Source organism: Saccostrea cucullata, unplaced genomic scaffold (genome assembly GCF_032062105.1).
Source record: "Saccostrea cucullata isolate Sc308-1 unplaced genomic scaffold, CSIRO_AGI_Scuc_v1 ctg11497, whole genome shotgun sequence".
Classification (NCBI taxonomy): Eukaryota; Metazoa; Mollusca; class Bivalvia; order Ostreida; family Ostreidae; genus Saccostrea; species Saccostrea cuccullata.
This window is the reverse complement of record NW_026925944.1, coordinates 58,075-81,481: the sequence shown is the minus strand read 5'-3', so window position 1 is coordinate 81,481 and position 23,407 is coordinate 58,075. Positions and strand designations below refer to the sequence as shown.

Here is a 23,407-nt window from a genome sequence, read left to right as displayed (position 1 = left end):
ATATGGTTATGATTAGCATGGGTCGTTCTTCCAGAATTGTGAATTTCAAGGCCCCTGGGTCAGGGGTACCATAGAGGTGGAGGGGCTCTACTTATATACTGAAACTGAATTAATTATTTGAAATCTGCTCCTTAGTATTAATCAAACATTTTTGATAAGCAATGGTGCCTTTTCAAAAATTGTGCAATGTGTGGACCTAGGGTCAGGGGTTCATGTGTGGTAGGGGCACTACTGGTTATTGCTGAATATTACTAATAAGTTGAAATGCATTTTTTTGTTCTCCTACCCTGCCTGTGGGTATTAAGTAACCAAATTAAGCAATTGCTAAGTGTATAGTTATGATTAGCAATGGTGCCTCTTTCAAAATTTTGAATGCCATAGCATCTAGCTTTAAACAGGAACAAAATTCAATCATCATGGTCATTTGAAAGTTGTTGCATGATACTCAGGTGACCTATAAGGCCCATGGGCCTCTTGTTGTTTATTTCTTTTACATTTATTTTGCCAATGATTACAGTTTAATTATTTCAAAATATTTTAATAAGTTTGATATTCTATATCTTTAATAATATGCTTTATCCTTTCATAGAATATCACAGTACATGATATAATATAATTTTTGTCACCCAAATTTTTCCAATAACTTGAAAACTTTAAATTTCATTCCATATCATGTTTCCATAAAATACCATTTATTTTTCAACATGAAACAAACCAGTTATGTTCTCCAGTGAGTCTGAGTTCATTTGCAATGAAAGACAGAACAACTTCTGTTTGTGAGAAAGGTCATTTATTCAATTTATCATAAAATATATTTGATCAAATGATGAAATTAATGTCAAACATTGATTAACCAAAAATAATTGAATAAATGACAATAAATTTGCAAAGGTGGGGTTAAAAAACCGCCCAACAACAGAAATACATGTGCTAACATTATAACATAAGTAAAAAATAATGTGATACAATTGTAATTTGAAACACGGGTTGAATGATGAAATTATAATTTGAGACACAGGTTAAAAATAGAATATTATATTCAAGTTGTGTCGAGGAAAAATAAAGTAATAATATACAGTAATAATAAATGTACAAGACAAAAACAAAAAGGTACATTTGTTTGTAATTTATGACAACCGATTTTATATAAATAAATTTTTCGGGTGATGGTGGGTGGGTAAATTGAATTCTTGTTAAGATTTAGGTGCGTCCAGCAGCTCTTAAAACAAAAAAGTGAATAATTGAGATACCTCTGACCAAGATAAGATTTCAGTATAGGTTCCTTCAATCTGATTGGCTAATTAGCTAATTGGATTAATCAAGATGGCTATTGCATACACAGTGACCCTGCAATGCCAGGTTGCAAATTCCATCTGTTGACATGTAATTATTCACCAGATGCCAACAATAAATGATGCCCCCCACCTACATGTCTGGTGGCTAATCTAAAGACCTTAATCATTTATGTTATCAATGATGAGTATATAATTATAACAACAGTATCTTATTACAAAATTTGCTGCCAAAAATGTTTTTATTTACAATAAAATAGGTTTTTTGTCACCCAAATTTTTCCAATAACTTGAAAACTTTAAATTTCATTCCATATCATGTTTCCATAAAATACCATTTATTTTTCAACATGAAACAAACCAGTTATGTTCTCCAGTGAGTCTGAGTTCATTTGCAATGAAAGACAGAACAACTTCTGTTTGTGAGAAAGGTCATTTATTCAATTTATCATAAAATATATTTGATCAAATGATGAAATTAATGTCAAACATTGATTAACCAAAAATAATTGAATAAATGACAATAAATTTGCAAAGGTGGGGTTAAAAAACCGCCCAACAACAGAAATACATGTACTAACATTATAACATAAGTAAAAAATAATGTGATACAATTGTAATTTGAAACACGGGTTGAATGATGAAATTATAATTTGAGACACAGGTTAAAAATAGAATATTATATTTAAGTTGTGTCGAGGAAAAATAAAGTAATAATATACAGTAATAATAAATGTACAAGACAAAAACAAAAAGGTACATTTGTTTGTAATTTATGACAACCGATTTTATATAAATAAATTTTTCGGGTGATGGTGGGTGGGTAAATTGAATTCTTGTTAAGATTTAGGTGCGTCCAGCAGCTCTTAAAACAAAAAAGTGAATAATTGAGATACCTCTGACCAAGATAAGATTTCAGTATAGGTTCCTTCAATCTGATTGGCTAATTAGCTAATTGGATTAATCAAGATGGCTATTGCATACACAGTGACCCTGCAATGCCAGGTTGCAAATTCCATCTGTTGACATGTAATTATTCACCAGATGCCAACAATAAATGATGCCCCCCACCTACATGTCTGGTGGCTAATCTAAAGACCTTAATCATTTATGTTATCAATGATGAGTATATAATTATAACAACAGTATCTTATTACAAAATTTGCTGCCAAAAATGTTTTTATTTACAATAAAATAGGTTTTTTGTCACCCAAATTTTTCCAATAACTTGAAAACTTTAAATTTCATTCCATATCATGTTTCCATAAAATACCATTTATTTTTCAACATGAAACAAACCAGTTATGTTCTCCAGTGAGTCTGAGTTCATTTGCAATGAAAGACAGAACAACTTCTGTTTGTGAGAAAGGTCATTTATTCAATTTATCATAAAATATATTTGATCAAATGATGAAATTAATGTCAAACATTGATTAACCAAAAATAATTGAATAAATGACAATAAATTTGCAAAGGTGGGGTTAAAAAACCGCCCAACAACAGAAATACATGTACTAACATTATAACATAAGTAAAAAATAATGTGATACAATTGTAATTTGAAACACGGGTTGAATGATGAAATTATAATTTGAGACACAGGTTAAAAATAGAATATTATATTTAAGTTGTGTCGAGGAAAAATAAAGTAATAATATACAGTAATAATAAATGTACAAGACAAAAACAAAAAGGTACATTTGTTTGTAATTTATGACAACCGATTTTATATAAATAAATTTTTCGGGTGATGGTGGGTGGGTAAATTGAATTCTTGTTAAGATTTAGGTGCGTCCAGCAGCTCTTAAAACAAAAAAGTGAATAATTGAGATACCTCTGACCAAGATAAGATTTCAGTATAGGTTCCTTCAATCTGATTGGCTAATTAGCTAATTGGATTAATCAAGATGGCTATTGCATACACAGTGACCCTGCAATGCCAGGTTGCAAATTCCATCTGTTGACATGTAATTATTCACCAGATGCCAACAATAAATGATGCCCCCCACCTACATGTCTGGTGGCTAATCTAAAGACCTTAATCATTTATGTTATCAATGATGAGTATATAATTATAACAACAGTATCTTATTACAAAATTTGCTGCCAAAAATGTTTTTATTTACAATAAAATAGGTTTTTTGTCACCCAAATTTTTCCAATAACTTGAAAACTTTAAATTTCATTCCATATCATGTTTCCATAAAATACCATTTATTTTTCAACATGAAACAAACCAGTTATGTTCTCCAGTGAGTCTGAGTTCATTTGCAATGAAAGACAGAACAACTTCTGTTTGTGAGAAAGGTCATTTATTCAATTTATCATAAAATATATTTGATCAAATGATGAAATTAATGTCAAACATTGATTAACCAAAAATAATTGAATAAATGACAATAAATTTGCAAAGGTGGGGTTAAAAAACCGCCAAGACCGAAAGTGAATAAGCTTGAGGGACCCCACCCGAAGACTCAATGGAGATCAGGAATAAAAACAAAAAAGAAAAAGAAAACAAAATAACAATTCACATGTGTAAATGACCAAAATATACAATACACTACCTATTATATACAGAAATTTTCAATAAATGTGTAAGGCACGCAAAGTGATGGGCAGAATTTTTGTAACTAACTAATCATTAAAAATAGAGCAAGCCTTGTTGACCTCTATTGTGATGACATTGTACCTTAGGGAAAAGTCAGGCCACCTAAAGTTATATTTTAAAATTTTGATAAAATATTAAAAGAAGATTTTTTATCAATAGTAGTATATTTATAAATATGTATAGAGCAAGCCTTATTAACTTTGACTAGTATATAAAAAATAAGTACATGTATAGAGCAAGCCTTGTTGACCTCTACCTAGTACCTAAAAATATCTATAGAGCAAGCCTTGTTGTCCTCTATTTAGTAAAGAATAGCATAAATTTTAGAGCAAGCCTTGTTGACCTCTACATCTTATAACATATGTCAGGACAATCCATGTTGACCTCTGACAAGCCTATAACCTTACTATGGATTATTTTTATTAGAAATTGTTCATTCGAATGTAGTTTTTGAATGCATTAGATTTCCATCTCCCCATTTGCTGAATGACCGGAAGGGCAGTGCCTTCAGCTGCAGCACTTGTTGCTGCACCTATTCTGAAACTGTGACCTTTGTATAACTGTGCACTTAATCCTATGAAATTCAAAAGAGACTTGAGGGATGAATTAAAATATGCATATGATACTGGTGTACCACATGTAAATTGAAACAAAGGTCCTGTATTGTGTTTTGCAATGTTTAAGTAATTAAGCATAGCTTTGACTGGACACATCTGATTGTTACAATTTATGGGGATAAATATTGTTTTTGTCTGAGAATTGCTGTGTTTGTAGTATTGCATTTTTACTGTCATTCCTGTTGCAATTTGCATAGAATAATCAAACTTCAGATCTGACAACTGCAGAACCTTATTCCTATCAGAGCTAGATTTTAGTGCCATTTCCCCAACTCTTAAAAAACAGTAGAAAGCCAAAGACATCATTGACTTTAACAATAATTGATTGTACCGGCCATGAATGACAAACTCTGTTGCTGAAATAAGTTTGGAAAGAATTTCCTTTGTAATTGGCAATCGGCTATCATAGGATCCCCTAAGATTTTGTACTCCTTTTAAAACTTTTTTAACAAAGAATGAATCTGTTGGGTCCTGTTTGAAATTAATTTTGTGCATGTAACTGATCGCTGACACATAAGATGCAATTGTAGAGGGTTGATAATTTTTCATGAATAAGTAAGAAATAAAATGAGCAATCATAATGTGAGTAGAAGGCAACAGAGATGACTGTGGGAAATGTTCCTGACAGAATTGTTCATAGCAGTTGAGCATGCGTTGATAAGAAGCTCTTGTGGAGTTTGATAGTGATGCCTGCAGAAGCTTGTTTGTTACAGTGTCAAGAGATGTTGTGGAACCATTACTGGATTTTTGTTTAACCAGGGAGCCATGCGATGTGCTTCCTGAAAGGAAAATCGAGAGAGAAGATCAGCTATAACATTTGTCTTCCCCGCAATATGCTTAGCTCTGAAATGAACATTAAATCTCATAGATGCTATGACTAATCTACGAACTAACTTCATCAATGTTTTGTCTTTTGAGGTGGTGGAATTAATGATTGCAGCTACTGCTTGATTATCAGTCATAAACAAAACTCTGTGATTTGACATAGCTGCTCCCCAAACTTCTAGTGCTAAAACAATTGGGTATAATTCTTTTACAGTTATGTGTAAATCTTTCATATCAGTAGACCATTCACCAGTGAACCACCTACAACCAAACACTGCTGCATAACCCCCATGCACACCCGCTGAATCTGTGTATAATTTTATAACATCGGATGAAATCCATTCTGAATACAGAAAACAAGATTTTCCATTGTAGTTGCAGACAAACTCGTACCAGGCTTGCAAATCTGCTCTTGCCTCTGAATTAAGGGTAATCTTAAAATGGGGACAGTTGTGACCTATAGTAAGATCATACAATCTCCTTAAAAATGCCCTTCCTGGGATAATCACACTACAAGCGAAATTCAGTAAGCCTAGCAATGACTGCATTTCACATAAAGTAACCTTTCTTCTGACCTTAAACTCCTGAAGTAACTGTAATATTTTCTCTATTTTCTCATTGGGTAAGCGTGCTTCCATGACATTTGAATCTATTTCAATTCCATAAATTACAATGCAAGTAGATGGTGTTTGTGTTTTTTCCTCTTTAATAGGGACCCCTAAAGCATCTGCTAAACTTAAAAATGTATTTAGTGCTGTAGAACATTCCCCAGAATTAGCTTTCCCCACAAAGAAGAAATCATCTAACAAATGTGAAACCCCATCTATGTGAAATTTGTTATTTAAAATCCACTGAACTGCTGTTGAAAAACTCTCAAAAAGCTGACAAGATGCTGATGCACCCATTGGTAAGGAAGCATCATAATAAAACTGATCCTCCCAACAAAAACCTAGCAAATGATACTCTGATGGATGAATAGGAATCAGACGGAAAGCATCTTGTATGTCTGCTTTGCTCATTAAACAATTAACGCCACATTTCTGAACCAACTCTATGACTGTTTCTATATTTTGATATGAGACACTAGTGAATTCAGGAGGGGTCCAAGAATTAACCGAATCACCTTTTGGAAATGAAAGATCGTGAATTAAACGAAAAGATCCAGCTTCTTTTTTAGGAATTACACCTAGAGGAGAGCATATAAAGTTCTTAAATGGTGGTTGACTAAATGGTCCCTTTATTCGATTTTTATCAATTTCTTTTTGCAATTTTTCCCTAACAATCTCACGGTTTTCCCTAGCACTCCTATGATTTCTAGGATATTGTTGATCTTCTTTTACTATATTTGAATTGATTTTAAAGCCATATGTAAATCCTTGGATAAGTTTTGATTTTGCTAGAGTGTCATATCCTTCTAAGAATTGATCTAACTTATTTACTTTTATTGGAGTTGGGAGATTTTTGTTGCCAATCTTTACAGTTTGCTGTTGCATGTTTTTTCCCACACTGGACACACTGATGTTTGTGTTTACATTGGGAGTTTGAGCAAGCCCCTGTTTTACAGTAGGTCCAGCAGAATCCTGAGGGGAACTGATGTTGGGGTTGCTGGACCCGTTTTTGAAAGGGATGTTTTGAGATTTGGGATTGTTTACCAGACCTGAATGTGCTTTGTGTATTGGTGCCCTGCCCTATGTTTACATGGTCATAAAAAGCTGACCTCCAAAGGTCTTCGTTTACAACTGCCCAATCGAACAACATCACTTTGCGCACCTTACGGAAATTTTCGTCATAAGCCCTTGCCATAGAAAAACCAAACTGCTTAGACATGCATCTTATATTGTGGGCATATTTAATGAGACCTAATGCTGATTCAGAATGCTTTGAGATGTACACTGACATGAAAATATCAAATGCTTCAGACCATTGGTGAATTGATACAAATTGTTTGTTTTTTGCATTTGTTGAGATTTTGAAACCCTTTGACTTAAACAAAATTTCGTCTTCTTGATTTTCGTTAAAGCTAGGAACCAGATTTGGTAACTCAATATAATTGTCCTCCCAAATGTCTTTCTTTAATTTTTGTTCCACATTAAACCCAAGTGGAAGAGAATTTTTTAAAACGTATGAAGCATTGTTTGAAATGTTACTCATTGTACCTAAGGCTGATGAGGCTCCGTTTACCGATGAGGGTTGAGAAGAGGTTGCATCATCAACTGTCATGTGTTCGGCTTGACCCTGTGTCACTTGTCCATCTGTGGATTGGTTCCCCCTCAATTGAGTTATTAGGGATGAAAGGGTTGTGTCCTGTCTTCCGCTCAGATTGGCGATTAATGCTGTAGCAATTTCATCAGCAGTTGGGATTTTTGGGGCCTCTACAGCTGGGCTCTCGGCATTGGGTGCTTTGGCTCTGCTGGCATTCCTCCCCCTTCTTCCAGGAGCCACTGGTTCTGACACTTTGGTTGAACCTTTTTTCTTCTGTTTGGGCATCTTGAATACTATTTCAATAAATAAATAAAATTTGTATTAGGAAAGAAACCAAAAATCTAACCGATTATGCTAAAAAGGAATTATATATCCTGTTATGATGGACTTGGTAATATAATATTCATGAGTTGAAAAATTGTTTATAATTAGGTAATTGTGTTTGATAATTCATTTTTACAATGAAACAACAAAAATTTTACAATTATAATCAACATGATCAAGTACCAAAGTATTAATAAGCAGAAGCAGAGTGCAAGAGTGCATACTGATGCACAACCAATGTCAAAAAACATCGAAAAAAACAACAAAGATGCATAATGATGCACAACGACACCACAACATCATAATAAAACAAAATGCATTATGATGCACAATGATGCCACAGCATCACAATGAAATGAAACAAAGTGCATAATGATGCACAACGATGCCTTAGCATAACAAAGAAAAGTGTGCATAATGATGCACAATGATGCATAAGCATCACAGTAAACAAAGTGCATAATGATGCACAACGATGCCTAAGCATCACAATAAACAAAGTGCATAATGATGCACAAAGATGCCTAAGCATCACAATAAACAAAGTGCATAATGATGCACAATGATGTCTAAGCATCACAATAAACAAAGTGCATAATGATGCACAACGATGCCTAAGCATCACAATAAACAAAGTGCATAATGATGCACAACGATGCCTAAGCATCACAATAAACAAAGTGCATGATGATGCACAACGATGCCTAAGCATCACAATAAACAAAGTGCATAATGATGCACAACGATGCCAAAATGTATAAAGATGCACACAGTGCCTAAGCATCACAAAAGAACATCCTAATGTAACCAGTGTATGAGACAGATGAATGCCAAAACAATACAAGTGATAAATTTTGTAAATGCATGTAGATAATGCCAATAACTGCCAAGTTAGAGCATAATAATTCATCACAGTTGATCAAAAAGTAGGTGCATATTGGACAAATTACGGAATTAAAATTACTAAAATAGCCACAATCACCAATTAAACATGTTAAATGTAATAAGATATTATTTAGCTTACAGTAATAATAATTAATAAAGCTGTTCAGAAATTAATTCTAATGCTCATTTAGATAAACCTGACTGATAGTAACCGTTCCAATACAGGAATTTTAAACTGATACAAACTATTTTTGTAAATATTTGAAAATCAATTCTTTGCTTTTCAGTTTTGTATGGTCTACTACAAGTACCTACATGTACATGTAACTGCGAATTTCAAGATTTGGATAATCGAATCCTTCATGAACAGGCCGTTAACCGCCGTAAATTTCCAAATTGAAATGTTTGTTAATCTAATCAACATCGGGTAACCAATTCAAAGGTTTTGCGAAATCGTAAACAATAAGAAACATCACAGGGTTCGAATTTGTTCTATCTTCGTTTACTTGAACCTACAGCTGCTCGGACGCTTTTTGCATAGATTCGCATACCTGCATCATTAAGGTGAACTTTATCACACAAAAGAGAAGCTGTATCCTTCCACAAACCTCGATGTTTCCACAAAGTAACATTATCACATTCTAACAATAACTGAGATGTTTAGTCACTTCAACGACCTTGTCATTGTACCTAGGTCCCGAACGTTCGGAATACCTCGGTAACAATTGACCAACCACAATATGATTAATTTCATAAGCGGTAATCAAGAATTCTGCAAATGATCTAATGTCACGAGCCAACCGCTCTGGTTGATCTTCGTGCGTTAGATCATTTCCACCAATCTGAATAAAAACTGAGTGCGGTTGAAAGGAGTGAAACACTTCCATGAATTTTCGTGACTGGATGCATTTCGGCCCAGGCCTCAAAGTTCCGCCACTCAAACTCGCAAATTCAACCTGTATCTCAGTTCCATCAAATCCCATATTATACCAACCCAATGCTCTTTCTTTGAAAAGAAATGATTCTAACCTATGTACAAATGAATGACCAATAACTAGAACCCGATGAACCATGATTATAAATTACTGAAATGTATAAAACAGATAGATAGAGAAATGATATGGGTGGCCTATACCTTCTGAGATGATTCTAAATACTAGTAATCCGTAAGAATTGAAGGTAAACTGGCATCGGGTAAATTGAATTCTTGTTAAGATTTAGGTGCGTCCAGCAGCTCTTAAAACAAAAAAGTGAATAATTGAGATACCTCTGACCAAGATAAGATTTCAGTATAGGTTCCTTCAATCTGATTGGCTAATTAGCTAATTGGATTAATCAAGATGGCTATTGCATACACAGTGTCCCTGCCATGCCAGGTTGCAAATTCCATCTGTTGACATGTAATTATTCACCAGATGCCAACAATAAATGATGCCCCCCACCTACATGTCTGGTGGCTAATCTAAAGACCTTAATCATTTATGTTATCAATGATGAGTATATAATTATAACAACAGTATCTTATTACAAAATTTGCTGCCAAAAATGTTTTTATTTACAATAAAATAGGTTTTCCTTTATGTTTACTTATTTTATTGATATTCTATCTTTAAGTACATGTAACACATTTTCCAAACCACGAACTCTCACCGGATGAAAGTAAGTAACAATATTGTGTTTTTGTATTCATTTTTGAAAAAATTTCAATTATGATATCACAAACTGGATTTGCTTCTCCTCCAACAAATATGTAGTTACCGGCAGAGCCCGATTACTCAAATATGGAATTTACGTGTTTCAACTATGTTTTGGTTTGAACATATTTTATTGACAATATGTCAAAGGGATTGGACACAAGTTCCAAAAATTTAGATAGTCCTCTCCCATACATAAAATCTGAATAGCCATACAACATTTACAAAATTTTACAATAATATATACATGTACATAGAAGAACAAAAACAATTGTTTTATGAATAAGGAAATAATATCAATTATTAATAATGGTGATAATAAATACAGTGTTGATATTATAAAAATATAATAATTTCAATAGAGATAATACAATTTAGTGTTAATTAAAACGACCTGATTCCTGAATAAATTTTTGAACAATACCGAATATTTTTCCATTTTCCTGCGACGATAAGGAATCATCTCTCCATAGCAATTTATGCACATTGATCATTTTTACATTATGAGTTACAAGTAGTGCATTCATCATTAAGCGTCTAGGTTCAAAATATTTTCTACAAACAAAGAAAAAATGATGACTATTCTCTTTCATACCACAAGAACAATTTGGATTACTTGTGATATTACATCTATACAAATCATTAATTGAAATACAATTGTGTCTTAATTTTGTATGTAAAATGTTCAGATACCTTCTGCCATATGAAAAGTACTTGGGAGGCTTATCATTTTTATTACTCAATTTTCTTTTAAAAATTCCTATTGAGGTTATTTCCCTTGTTTCGTTGCTCAGTGAATTCCATTTGCGAACAGTATCGGGGACAAATGATTTGTTGTATAATTCAAGCCTGCATTTAGGTAGAGAATAATCAAATCAATTTCGAGAATTGAAATTTGAAACAGTGTTTCTAACCATCGGTACAGTGTTTTTTAATCAGGAGCTAGGTTATTGTGGATTTTAAACATTGTTAAAAGTTTGGCTTTGTCTCTTCTTATTACAAGAGGTTCCCAACCTGTTTCAATATACAACGAATTTCTTGATGCTAATACTGAAAGACCAGTCACTATTCTTGCGGCTGTCAGTTGAAGCTTTTCAAGTTTATCAATATCTGCCAGCGAACAGCCTGACCAAACTTCAGATGCATACTCAAGTTGTGGTCGAATAAAGGAAGTGTAAAGTTTGGATAACGTATCTCTAGAAACTGAAAATTTAAATTTCTTGAGAAGTCCTAGTTTTTTGTAGCCTTCACTGACAATACTAATTTCAACTATGATACTGAAGCGTAACAAACATTACATGTACCAAGCACTGAAAAACTCATTCATTTATAAAAACGTTAAAACATACTTCTTATGCACTTACTATGAAATAAATTCCCTGGGGGCATTTTAAAGTGTTTAAAAAATGTATAATTATATGAAAAATATTTTAAAATGTGTATATGAATATTTATTTTTTTTTTTTAGAATACGAAGCCTATAAGAATGGAGAGTGTCTTAGTGAACACACGGGTATGCTTTGTTTGATTTTTGGTATTATAGCATTTTCATCATGTTTTATGAAAGCAGTTTTAATGCTATGATGATGAAACATCTAATGATAATTAATATTAATTATTTTATCTCCAATATTCTATAATTCCTCCTTAATTCTTTAAAAACATCTTATAACTCCATACCAACCAAAATGCTGCACAGTCGAATCCGTCGGTGAATTATTTTTATGAAAACTTTATATTTAATTGAAATTTTATGCTCAATTCAATTATCAAATTACTAATTTGAGTTTTTGGATAAGAATTAAGTTGTTAAAATCAGATAGTTTTTTTTTCTTGCAGGAATGTTGACAAAACTTCGAGATTAATTACCTACAGTAAAAATACAGATATCTTGCCACTTTTTCATGCATTTTTGTGTTTGGAGATGCAAACATAAATTTTATTCTGTCTGTTCCATATAGTTTATAAACTGAAACTATTATGTTTATTTTTTAAAATTTGCTATAAAATTAAATCGAGATGTTCAACTCACGACTCTTTTGAAACATCGAATTATGAAAGTAGATCAAAGGATGGGTTGATCGCAAAGCAATCTCTAAATATATACCGACAAAACACAAAGCTACAAATCTGAAAGTCGATGATTGGTTTTTAAATGCATCTTAACATTTATAATTTAATCAAATGAAAATACTTTTATTCAGTTTGTCAGATCAGAAATATACTTAACAAGAAAATGTATTGTTTTTGTTTCTCTAGTATGGAAATTCCTTACTTTTGAATATGGATATCCACATCACATGAACAGGGAGACGGTTATACAACAGATGGCAGGTAGGAATGATTTGCCATCAAATATTCAAATAAATATTATAGAAGCTTATTGCCCTATATATTTTTTTGAAGAACTATCAAAAGTAAACTTAATGATATTAGTTGCAACTAAGTTGTACTTATCAGCATTTCTAAGTGTTATAAAATGAACATTTTTTTAGTATCTAAATAAAAAGATTTTTTTTCAATGTTCTAAAACCAATATTATGTTTTGTTGTTAATTAGATCATGTTTCTCTTTCCACTTAAAACAATTCTAAAAATGTCGAAGAATAACTTATAAAACTAAAAATAATAGTTTAATAAATACTCCCGTCTGAAATTTAACAATCTAAATTCCCTCTAAAATATTTCATTTTAAGTTTCATACCGGAATTTCTTAATATTCTTCTTACAGCTATTTTTCCAAATGGTACAGACGATAAGTGCTCTTGTACTAAAGCATTTGATCTGCATTATGCAAGCTATACAGGTATGTAAGGGTCTGTCAAAAATGAAGCCCTAAATTTTTTTCTGAGAAGAGTAATGTAATTGAACAAATCATACTGAATTATCGCACACTCAATGTCAAAATACCAGTTTATTATAGACTGAGAAATACAGACAGATACATATGCTCCCTATTAATTAAAATAATATTAATTATATAACATGTACTCGTTATCCTTTTATTGCTTTGATTTCAGATCATACTACTTTGACCTGTGCAAAATATCAACATAGTTCTCCATATAGCGGTATTACATCCTTTTAACCTGATTTTGAAATTGGAAACAAGACCTCATTTCTTTTAATTATGTGCAATTTTTCAAATTATTGATCACTCTCATCATACAATTTAAAAGAGTTAATATCAATAACATTTATCAATCAGCCTCAATCTGTAGGTTAACATTAAAAAATACTTCAAGACAGTCGATTTCTTATTTGTTACATATTTATTTTATCGTTATGCCTACTGATGATATGAGGTTATTTAAGGGGCATTGGCCCATCTCTTGGACAACCAGATTGCTGTTAGTCCAACTGCTCGGAGCTGCCATTCTCATACAAGCGGTAAATATAAATTAAGTTACTTTGAACGATTGGTAAATATGAATATGAAATTAATAATATACTAGTATGTTAATTCTTGTCGCAATTCATTGACTTAGATTTCGTACGTCTCATCTTATACGAACTTATGCAAAAAGACCTTTCAAATAAGAAAATATGCAGTATTATATATACTCTATTCAAAATCTTGACAATGTTGTTCATGTTCCTCATTCAAATCATTGTTTTATTTAGTTTGGCGGGAACTTAATAATATTTTACAACACAACCATGATGGCAAACGCTGCTTGGTGGACTTGATCAACCATTTGCATGGTAAGAATGATTATTCATTGCTTATACAAATAATATCTAAAGTCAAACGTAGCGCTTGAGTTGAAATTTTCTTTGTTGGATAATCCTTCTCTCTGATCTTTAAAACAACACAGTAAATGTACAGTATTTACTCTGTTTTGTTTGTTTAACGTCCCTTTCAAGAACTTTGTTATTACTCATATTGAGAGTCCAACACTTGATGGTAAAGGTTTGAAATCTTAAACCAATACTCCATATTAAGGTACTATGAGCAGGTTGGGAATCTAATCCGTGCCAGCACCTTCTGCAACACAAGACCTCGGTTTCATGGGCTCATCTGAAGGATCAGTCCCAAAGTGGAATTCGATACCCGCAGCGAAAGAAAAACACCTTACTCCGCGACTCAAGAGAAAAAGCTGTAATCACTGTTTCTCTCGGGCAACTGTAAATGAAATGTGTAGAAAGGAACCATCCTTATTTTCGATAAGACAAACATTTACTTGTCACAACTTAATATTTTTTAACATCCTTATCGAATGTGGTTTCTAGCTATTTAATCAGCATGCCAAGAAAAAGTGGAGTGTTCCAAGGAACTCATGCATGTGTCACCTGCTTTTAACCTTGTTGTAGATGTAACTAAATCTAAGAGTGGTCGGCTATTGATTTGCTACTAGCATTATTGTTCATGCGATAAAATGAATGGGTAGTAAGACTGCAATAGAATTTGACAATCAAATAGAAATACGAATCCCTAACCCTAAAGCTAAAATGGATATTTAATTAAATTTTAATTATCATAAATTATTATTTATCAATTAATTAATTAATTAGTAAGTGATTTCAACAATTCTTTAAAAGTGTCTTCAGAGTGTCTTTACCGCAATTGTCAGTCTATACCATCCAAATTGGAATAACGATCCCGATGTATTTCATAGTACTTAAATTTCAGTTTTTGTGATCACTGTATTTCGCACAGTGCAAATCAATTGTCATTAGCTCATGAACATGCATAAATGTTAATTACTTGGTATCAAATCTATATCTCTCTAAATACGAAAGGCATCAGATAAATTTGACCATCTGCAGTGTATTTTGCTAAGTAGGTCAAAGGTCAAATGGACTGAAAATCTTGCGTTTTTCAAAATGTTTTTTGACAAACAGTGCACCTTCTAAATAAAATAGACTTACCGCCTGGATGTCAAAAAGAAGTCATTTATCGGCAATATGAAATATACTGAAAAGTAGGTCAAAGGTCAAGTTCAAGGATAAGTAGGTCGGAAGCCATGTTAAATTACACATGCAATAGTACCAAGCTACATATGTGCAAAATATTAAATCCATACCTTTTACAGTTCTCGAGATATAAGGTGTGACAGACGGACGGACGAACAGACGTCGGGTAAAGGGATCTCTAATTGCTGCTCTTGCGTTGAAGCTGACACAAAAAGTGGCTCACTGAGATTTAATCTAGAAGAACTGGAAATTATTTAAGAATTCAGAATCTTTTTGAGAACATTTGTTTGTTTGTTTGTTTGTTTGTTTTTGTTTGTTGTTTGTTTGTTTTTGTTTGTTTTTTTTTTTTGCTATTTAATATTTTATAATTCAGACATATAGAAAGACATGATTTTCATTTCAAAATAATCCTTCGCTGCTTTTGTTTTATTTTTCATACAATAATAGGTGCTGTATTCCGACAAGGAGATCCATGTTCTTGCCACGCTGGTATAGTTCTTTTAAATTATGAAAAATTTGGTTAACTTTTGGCAAATTTATATCCATAGAGGTTTCGTTTAATATTAGCATCTTTAGTAATTATTATTAAAGATTCAACATTTTTCTTTATACTTACGAAAGAATACCATTGTTAAATATTGAATTTACACAATGATTTGCATCCATAAATAATCTTTATTCAATATAGTAAACTAATACCATATTAAAATTCTTAGGGGGCATGTTTTGAAGATTAAAAGCAGTTACATAACATTTATGAAATGTACTAAAGTATTGATATAATTTATTATGTTTAAAAGAATTGAAATAAAATCAATTATTATTGTCATCTCTCACGAGAGATGACACATTAAGTTTGATTTCCGGATGTGAAGTCACAGTGTAAGCTGCCATTTATATCCATCGGCAATCCTCGGCTGACTCCACTATGCTCTATACAAAAAGTGCGAGGGCACCCGAGGATTACCGACTGGTCAGTTTGATGATGATGCGATTTTCTAAATATAGATCGAGATGTAAACAATGAGCGATCTGCCTTATTATTGAGAAAAAAAAAACAATCTGTGCACCATAGAGAGTCAGACATACAAAATTGCCTGGATGGTGGGGGTTCTTCTAATATACATGTTGCATGCATGCACTGTATGTTCTCATGTAAAGTCTTCTTTGCTATAAACGTAAATGATGGTGAGAACTCGATGGAATTTTCTAAAGATCCTCTGTGGCCGACGCGTGGATCCAAGAATTCACAGAAAAACAGCATCAAATTCAAAACATTCATATAAGTAATCGCATTTACTGATATGGATTGATGGCGAAAACTTCAATTTTTTTGGTTCATTAGTCATTCTATAAACTTGCTGTAATTTCTTAGAAATAATACATTTAAGTCTGATTAGGCGATCTAATGTATTAAGAGTAAAGCCGGAACCTTCAGAAATTAAAAGCACATGTTACACTATATATATATATAAGCGGATACATTAATGTCCATAAGAAACTACGGACATTGGAAGATTAAAGAACACAAAGTAGCATTAGTATTTTTTTTTTTTGCAAGTATAATCTATCCTTTTTAAGGAGTTTAATTTCATGTTTATTATTAAAGAACTTTCAATCATTTTTCTTTGCTGCAGAACTGTAGCTCTCCGAAAAAATATATTGACAGACCGGAGAGCTACAGTGCCAACAATTGAAAAAACTGTATATTTATTGCGCACAATAATTTGCGCTTGGTTCTGGATAAATTCTTTCAAATTCTTACCTCAGTTGCAAAAAAGATGAATTTAAAGAAATTTCTTACATTTCTCTCAAGTGCTTTCGTAGCTGACATCTGCACGAAGCGCGTTAGACCGAATTATATTGCAAAAAAAAAAGATTTTTTTTTATCTTGCAAACAATTTTTTTCGATAATCTTATTTTCAGGGCCAGGAGGAGAATGGAGAAATAATTGGAAAAACAGCGCACTTTTTTGTGTGCAATAAATATACAGCTTCCCCAAATAAATGTATCAAAATATTTCCTTCCTATCCACAACAAAGGGTTTTTACTCTTATTTTCTTTATCTAATATTGTTCAAATAATATGCTACTCCCCTTCCCTAGAGGAATAATATAGAAAAACATGTAATAGCTGAGAAAAAGTTACATTCCACTGTTTATTCTGTGACATTAACGAAGCCAAAGAGATGACATTTCAGGCTTTCTGGAAAGCCAAACTTGTGATAATAATTAACGTGTTAGTTTTTACTTACTAGTTTCTTCGACTACAAAGACAACAAAGGCTACAAAACAACCTTCCACAACAACACCTACTCCACAACCAACAACAACAACGACCCCATCACCTTCAACAACAACAACAACAACAACTCAACCCACAACAACAACCTCACCATCGACGACAACAACAAGAACAATATCTTCAACGACATCAACCGTAACTTCAACCACAAGTAAACCGACAACAACCATTGCATCAACAGAAACACCAACAATAATTATCCTACAATTACTAGAATATCCGCTTCTTCAATGCCAACAGTTTCTTCAACTTAAGCCAAGTTCATAAATAGTCCGGATGTCAATATTTAATAAGGAATCAGGCGACGAACATTTTCTTCTAAATTATTTTTTAAAAATTGATCTTTTAGAATTAAGATGATCGAGTAACTAAATCATAAAATTTTGTGTTTTGGAATAGGTCAATCAACTGAATGTTCTAAAATCCGCACTGTCACAGAGCTGGCCAAATTTCAACAAATTTACCCAGAATTCAACACTAACTGTTCTAGACGCATTTCTACCTCCAATTTAATTGTCAGGGATTTGTGTGATTTTGTTCCTATTTCAAAGTACTGGAAACCAGGCAAAAGGGTACATAATTTCTCTGTTAAACATCAGTCTAAAGAGGCCTTGGTACATGCATTCGATTATTCATGCACAATTTCAGTTCATATGTTCTTTTGGAAGTCTTTCAGAGTCTTTGTTTTCGAAAAAGATTTGTTCAAACAACTAGAAAAAAAAGTCGGTAACATATTATCATTGTTGTAAATAAAATCGTGAAAAAGTGATGCCTTATAAATTCGGTAGCAGGATCAATTTAACTATAACCTCTCGTTTGGTCTATATACTTAAAGCCAAAAAAACAAGTGTAAATTTTTTGCTCATATGAGCCGAAGGCTCATTTGAGCTTTTCTGATCAAAATTTTTCCGTTGTTGTTGTTGGCGTCATTGTTGTCGTAAACCTTTCACATTTCGTCATCTACTCAAGAACCACTGGGCCAATTTCAACCAAACTTGCCACAATATATCTATTGGTGAAGGGGATTCAAGTTTGTTCAAATAAAGAGCAACACCCTCTTCTAAGGGGGGATAATTATGAATTAGTGAAAAATTATCTTTTTAAAGTCTTCTTCTCAAAAACCACTGGGCCAGGAAAAATGAAACTCATGTGGAAGCATCCTCAGGTAGTGTAGATTCAAGTTTGTTCAAGTCATGACCCTCCGGGGTAGGGTGGGACCATGATATGGGGTAAGAGTTTGACAAAGGAGTACACTAGTACATAGGGAAAATCTTAAAAATTATTCTATTCAAGAACCACAGGGTCAGGAGAGTTGAAACTCGTGTGGAAGGTAGTGTAGATTCAAGTATGTTCAAATCATGATCCCAGGTGGGGCCACAATGGGATGTCAAAGTTTAACATAGGAATACATAGGGAAAGTCTTTAAAAATCTTCTCTAGAAACTCTGGGCCATGAAAAATGAAACTCAAGCATCCTCTTACAGTGTAGATTCAAGTTTGTTCAAATCATAACCCCCGGGGGTAGGATAGGGCAACAATGAGGGATCAAAGTTTAACATGATCCCTAAACTTTTTTTAAAATTCTTCTTCTCAAGAACAGCAAAGCGTTGATTGCTCATAGTTAAATGGAAGCATCCTCTGGTAGTGTAGATTCAAGTGTGTTTAAATCATGACCCCCAGGGGTAGGGTGGGGCCACAATCGGTATCAAAGTTTAACATAGGTATACATACATTAGAAAAATCTTTTAAAAATCTTCTCAAGAACAGCAAATCTGTGATTGTTTATATTTATGTTGAAGCATTCTCGGATAGTGAAGATTCAAGTTTGTTCAAATCATGACCAACCAGGAGAATAGAGGAGCCATAAAAGTGGATCATAGTTATACAAAGGAATATAAAGGCTATATCAATAAAATTTCCATCTTATAAACAACAAAATCATTATGTATCATTTTTATTCAAGAGTATCTGTAGGAAGTATAGATTGAATTTTGTTAAAATATCCACCCTTAAAACCACTTTTATATTTAAACTTTTCAATACTGAACTGATTTTTGCTTTTCGTTTTACATAGCCAGTTGCTCAGGTGAGCGATGTGGCCCCTTTGCCTCTTGTTAAATTTTGATTGATCCAACTTAACAGGTGTATCGTAAACTTTGCATATATATTTTCAATCAGAGATGACTTTAACAATCTTAATGAAACTTCACCTTAATAAAATTCACAAGCTTTAGTTTGGAACTAGATGGAATATGAATAAAAACAATTACATTTTCCTCAGTAATTTTTCAGCAATTATATTCGGATAACATAAATTATAATTTATAAAAACTATTTATTGTTGTTCGATTTCTTTAATTTGGCTTTTGTAACGCAGGTAGTTGATGCATGCGACACTCTGAAGCCTTATATACCAGTTGCAACTTTTAGTTCCTCTACTTACCCCTTGGATGGACTTGCCGGAGTATTCTTGGGTTGTACTGATACGTCTCTCAGAGTACGTGCCAATTCAATATCATATACATGTCTTACATTTTAAATTTTGTTTTTCGCCTGCAAAGCTGAGCGACATTTAGGGATTACTTAACCCTACCCCTGTCTGTCAATCTGTCCGTCTTTCACATCTTATAACTTGAGAAATGTGAGAGATATGTATATGATGTTTTGGTAATGTGTTGCTTAGCACTATGGCATTTGTAACATACCATTCTTACCTACCCGGTGACCCATCTACTTGTCAATGACCTGGTTTCAGAACATTTCCTTATGCCGATATACAACATACGACATTTGAGTGGTAAGTCTGTGCTTTTAGCATATACACTGACTGTCATAAGACATGATATAGAATATCAGCGTCATCTTTCTACCTTGACCTTTGACCTACTTTTCAAATACTCCAATCAGTTATATATATATATATATATATATATATATATATATATATATATATATATATATATATATATATATATATATATATATATATATATATATATGTATTTATATCTCTGAGACGTTGGGCTTCGATTACTGCAAGTATATTACACGTATATGAGCTCTTGAAACTGTACCTCTAAGCTGTTTGATACACCTTTACTACACGAAGTGGATTGTATTTCAAATAAAAATGTAATGACAATTTCAGTAAAGACAGACTGAAAACTCTTTTTAATCACGAATCTGAAGGTTTGTTCATCAAAATATATAATACATAAAAAGTATTTCCAATAATTTCAATTTAATTATTCATTTAAACTCTGGGGTTTTGGAAATGCCGAATCACATTGTGATTGGTTGTCACACTTTATTATAAAGGCTATGGATATTTTTCAACAGGGGGTCCACGATAGTTTATGTTTCAAGCAAAAGCCGTGCGCTCAGCACTTCAATTGAATCTACCTAAGGAAAAAAGTTCAGATATCAATTCAGTCCAAAGACACACAAGTTAAATCGAACAAAAGAAAGTAATTTAAAGATCTTTACTTTTTACCATGAAATGAAGATCTTTCTCTTTACCACAGTGGTATAACATTTTGATTTTGAAAATAACTAGTATTATTTGTAAACAAATTTCTCGGATGCGTTATATTAGACTGTCTCCTTGTTGTTTACTTACTATCATGTCAGATGTCAGCTCTAGTTAATTAAGATAATGTTGCTAGGTTCTTTAACAGTTTTTCTATATCCATGAATCTAAATTCTTTTTATAATTTTTTTTGCCCAGTATTTCTAGTTTTAAATTTCTGATTTTTAAGTTGGTAAAAAACTATTAAAAAATTCTTTAGCAGTTAAGAAATGTATGATTGCTATATTAAAGTTATCAATTGACTCCGTCTTCAGTACCGCATCAGTACTTTGATTTTCCTTGCAAGCCAAATCATGGGCTATTATACTTATATGCAAATGAATAGCTGGTCAAACTCAGATTTTTAGCTCACCCGAGACGAAGGCTCAAGTAAGCTTTTCTGATGAAAATAAAATTGTCCGTTGTCTGTCGTCGTCGTCGTTGATATCGTCGTCGGCGTCGGCATAAACTTTTCACATTTTATCTTCTTCTCAAGAACCACTGGACCAATTTCAACCAAACTTGCCACAAAGCATCCTTGGGTGATGGGGATTCAGGGCCATGCCCTTTTCCAAGGGGAGATAATTATGAATTAGTGAAAAATAAATGGCATCTTTTAAAAATCTTCTTAAGAACTACAAGGCCAGGAAAGATGAAACTCATGTGAAAGCATCCTCAGGTAGTTTAGATTCAAGTTTGTTCAAATCATGACCCCTGGGGGTAGGGAGTGGTCACTATGGCCGATCAAAGATTTACATAGAAATATATGCGACACATGCATTGCTTGGAATTCTCTTTTTCACTATTTCACAATATCTATTACATGTAGGTGGTGTATTTCACTGATATGAATCCTCTACAAGTGATGTCAAAAATATGATTTATGTATGCAATAAATAAATTCCTGAGAAAAGTCTACCTTAAAACTATATATTTGAACATTTTAATAATCTTCTGTGGAATAACCTTACCTTTAATGACAAAACTGACCATATTGGCACATTCAACTTTTTTATAAATGAAACTTAAATTTGATGGTCCTTTCAAATTTGTAAATTGCGTAAATTATTTGGTACATATAACGTCAATTACAGTGGATAGATGTATCGAAATTGTTCCAAAATGTGTTTAGTTGTTAATCGTCCAAATATTTTTGTGAATCTATGAAATTATTTTCTACATAAAATATTCTTTATAAAGCAATATGGTTCATCGTCCTAATATTGTTGTCTTGTAGATCGCTACACAAGAATGTGGTGGTAAATTTGAAATTCAGGAGTTTGCCCGACATGCCACACATTTTGAAACTTTCGCACATATTGCCTCGAACTTCTATGAAATTACCTATTAGAGAATTATGTACATGAGTCTTGTATCATTGTAATGTTTAAAATACTTTGTGCAATAAATGATTTTGTTCTAAACCATTGACCTATTTTCTTGTACCACGGTGCCTCTGATTTTCTGATACTATTATTGATATCTAAATGATGAATGGATACGTACTGAGTTTTTTTTGATAAATATTTTTTGCTAAATTTTCATGTCATATGATCATTTCCTATACCAAGAGGAACAGATGAGCACTACATAAATTCTCTTGGTTTACAGATCTCTAACAAGACTCCATATTGAAAATTTAACTGTTTTGGGGGAAGCCAAAATGTTTAAGTGTTTTATGTTGCCATCCTCACGACGTCAGGAATCTAGAGTCATCACGTTGCTGTTGGACCTCAGACAAATTTCATTTGGTTTTATTGGGTTTGCTTCTCTCACTGAGAAGCAACAATCAAACTGAAGTACACCGATGTTATATGCAGAAAGGAATCGGTTGACACCTAATATGCACGTGCTATGCATAATGATTGTTTATCATAATGATGAGAAATAAAAGAAAAAACAATTTAGATTTGTATTTTTTTTCTAAAAGACGCCGCTGCAGTCACCCCGCAAAATATAGAATGAAATTTATCAGGGGTCCAAGGGAAACGTGTTCACTCAGGACCCCTGATGTTGTGAAGTTGTTATGTTGCATAATAAACACGTTATCAAAACTGCATGACGAATTGAACAGGCTTTCCTTGACGAACAAGACGAAGGGGTATTTCCATGACTTGCATAAAAAGTCACCTCAGTGTATCAGAAGCACTCGCTGATTTGATTGTTATGGACG

The 23,407-nt window shown here is 32.7% G+C and overlaps 2 protein-coding genes across 2 annotated transcripts; one reads left to right on the top strand and one right to left on the bottom strand.

Annotated features, from left to right (window-relative positions):
- Nucleotides 1-1,139: 1,139 nt before the first annotated feature.
- LOC134270135 (uncharacterized) lies at nt 1,140-9,808 on the bottom strand. The gene is made up of 3 exons (XM_062752314.1): nt 9,305-9,808; nt 7,499-7,837; nt 1,140-5,296 (listed from the first exon to the last, which is right to left on the bottom strand). The coding sequence occupies exons 2-3, from the start codon at nt 7,827-7,829 to the stop codon at nt 4,323-4,325; spliced, it is 1,305 nt and encodes a 434-aa protein (XP_062608298.1). The 5' UTR covers nt 7,830-7,837; nt 9,305-9,808; the 3' UTR covers nt 1,140-4,322.
- A 2,903-nt stretch (nt 9,809-12,711) lies between these two features.
- Nucleotides 12,712-22,662, top strand: LOC134270130 (uncharacterized). The gene is made up of 10 exons (XM_062752311.1): nt 12,712-12,781; nt 13,178-13,252; nt 13,467-13,517; nt 13,762-13,836; nt 14,071-14,151; nt 15,811-15,852; nt 17,621-17,818; nt 18,067-18,239; nt 20,044-20,163; nt 22,472-22,662. Exons 1-10 carry the CDS (start codon nt 12,748-12,750, stop codon nt 22,583-22,585), a joined length of 963 nt encoding a protein of 320 aa, XP_062608295.1. The 5' UTR covers nt 12,712-12,747; the 3' UTR covers nt 22,586-22,662.
- Nucleotides 22,663-23,407: the final 745 nt, after the last annotated feature.

Bases quoted from the DNA above. Each gene is read 5' to 3' on its own strand.
- LOC134270135 (XM_062752314.1), bottom strand. From the start codon at position 7,829: ATGCCCAAACAGAAGAAAAAAGGTTCAACCAAAGTGTCAGAACCAGTG. The intron at 5,297-7,498 runs GTACAATGAGTA...TTTTCCTTTCAG, and splicing joins CGGAGCCTCATCAGCCTTAG to GAAGCACATCGCATGGCTCC.
- LOC134270130 (XM_062752311.1), top strand. From the start codon at position 12,748: ATGAACAGGGAGACGGTTATACAACAGATGGCAG. The intron at 13,518-13,761 runs GTATTACATCCT...AGGTTATTTAAG, and splicing joins ACATAGTTCTCCATATAGCG to GGGCATTGGCCCATCTCTTG. The intron at 18,240-20,043 runs GTACATAATTTC...TTTGTAACGCAG, and splicing joins ACTGGAAACCAGGCAAAAGG to GTAGTTGATGCATGCGACAC.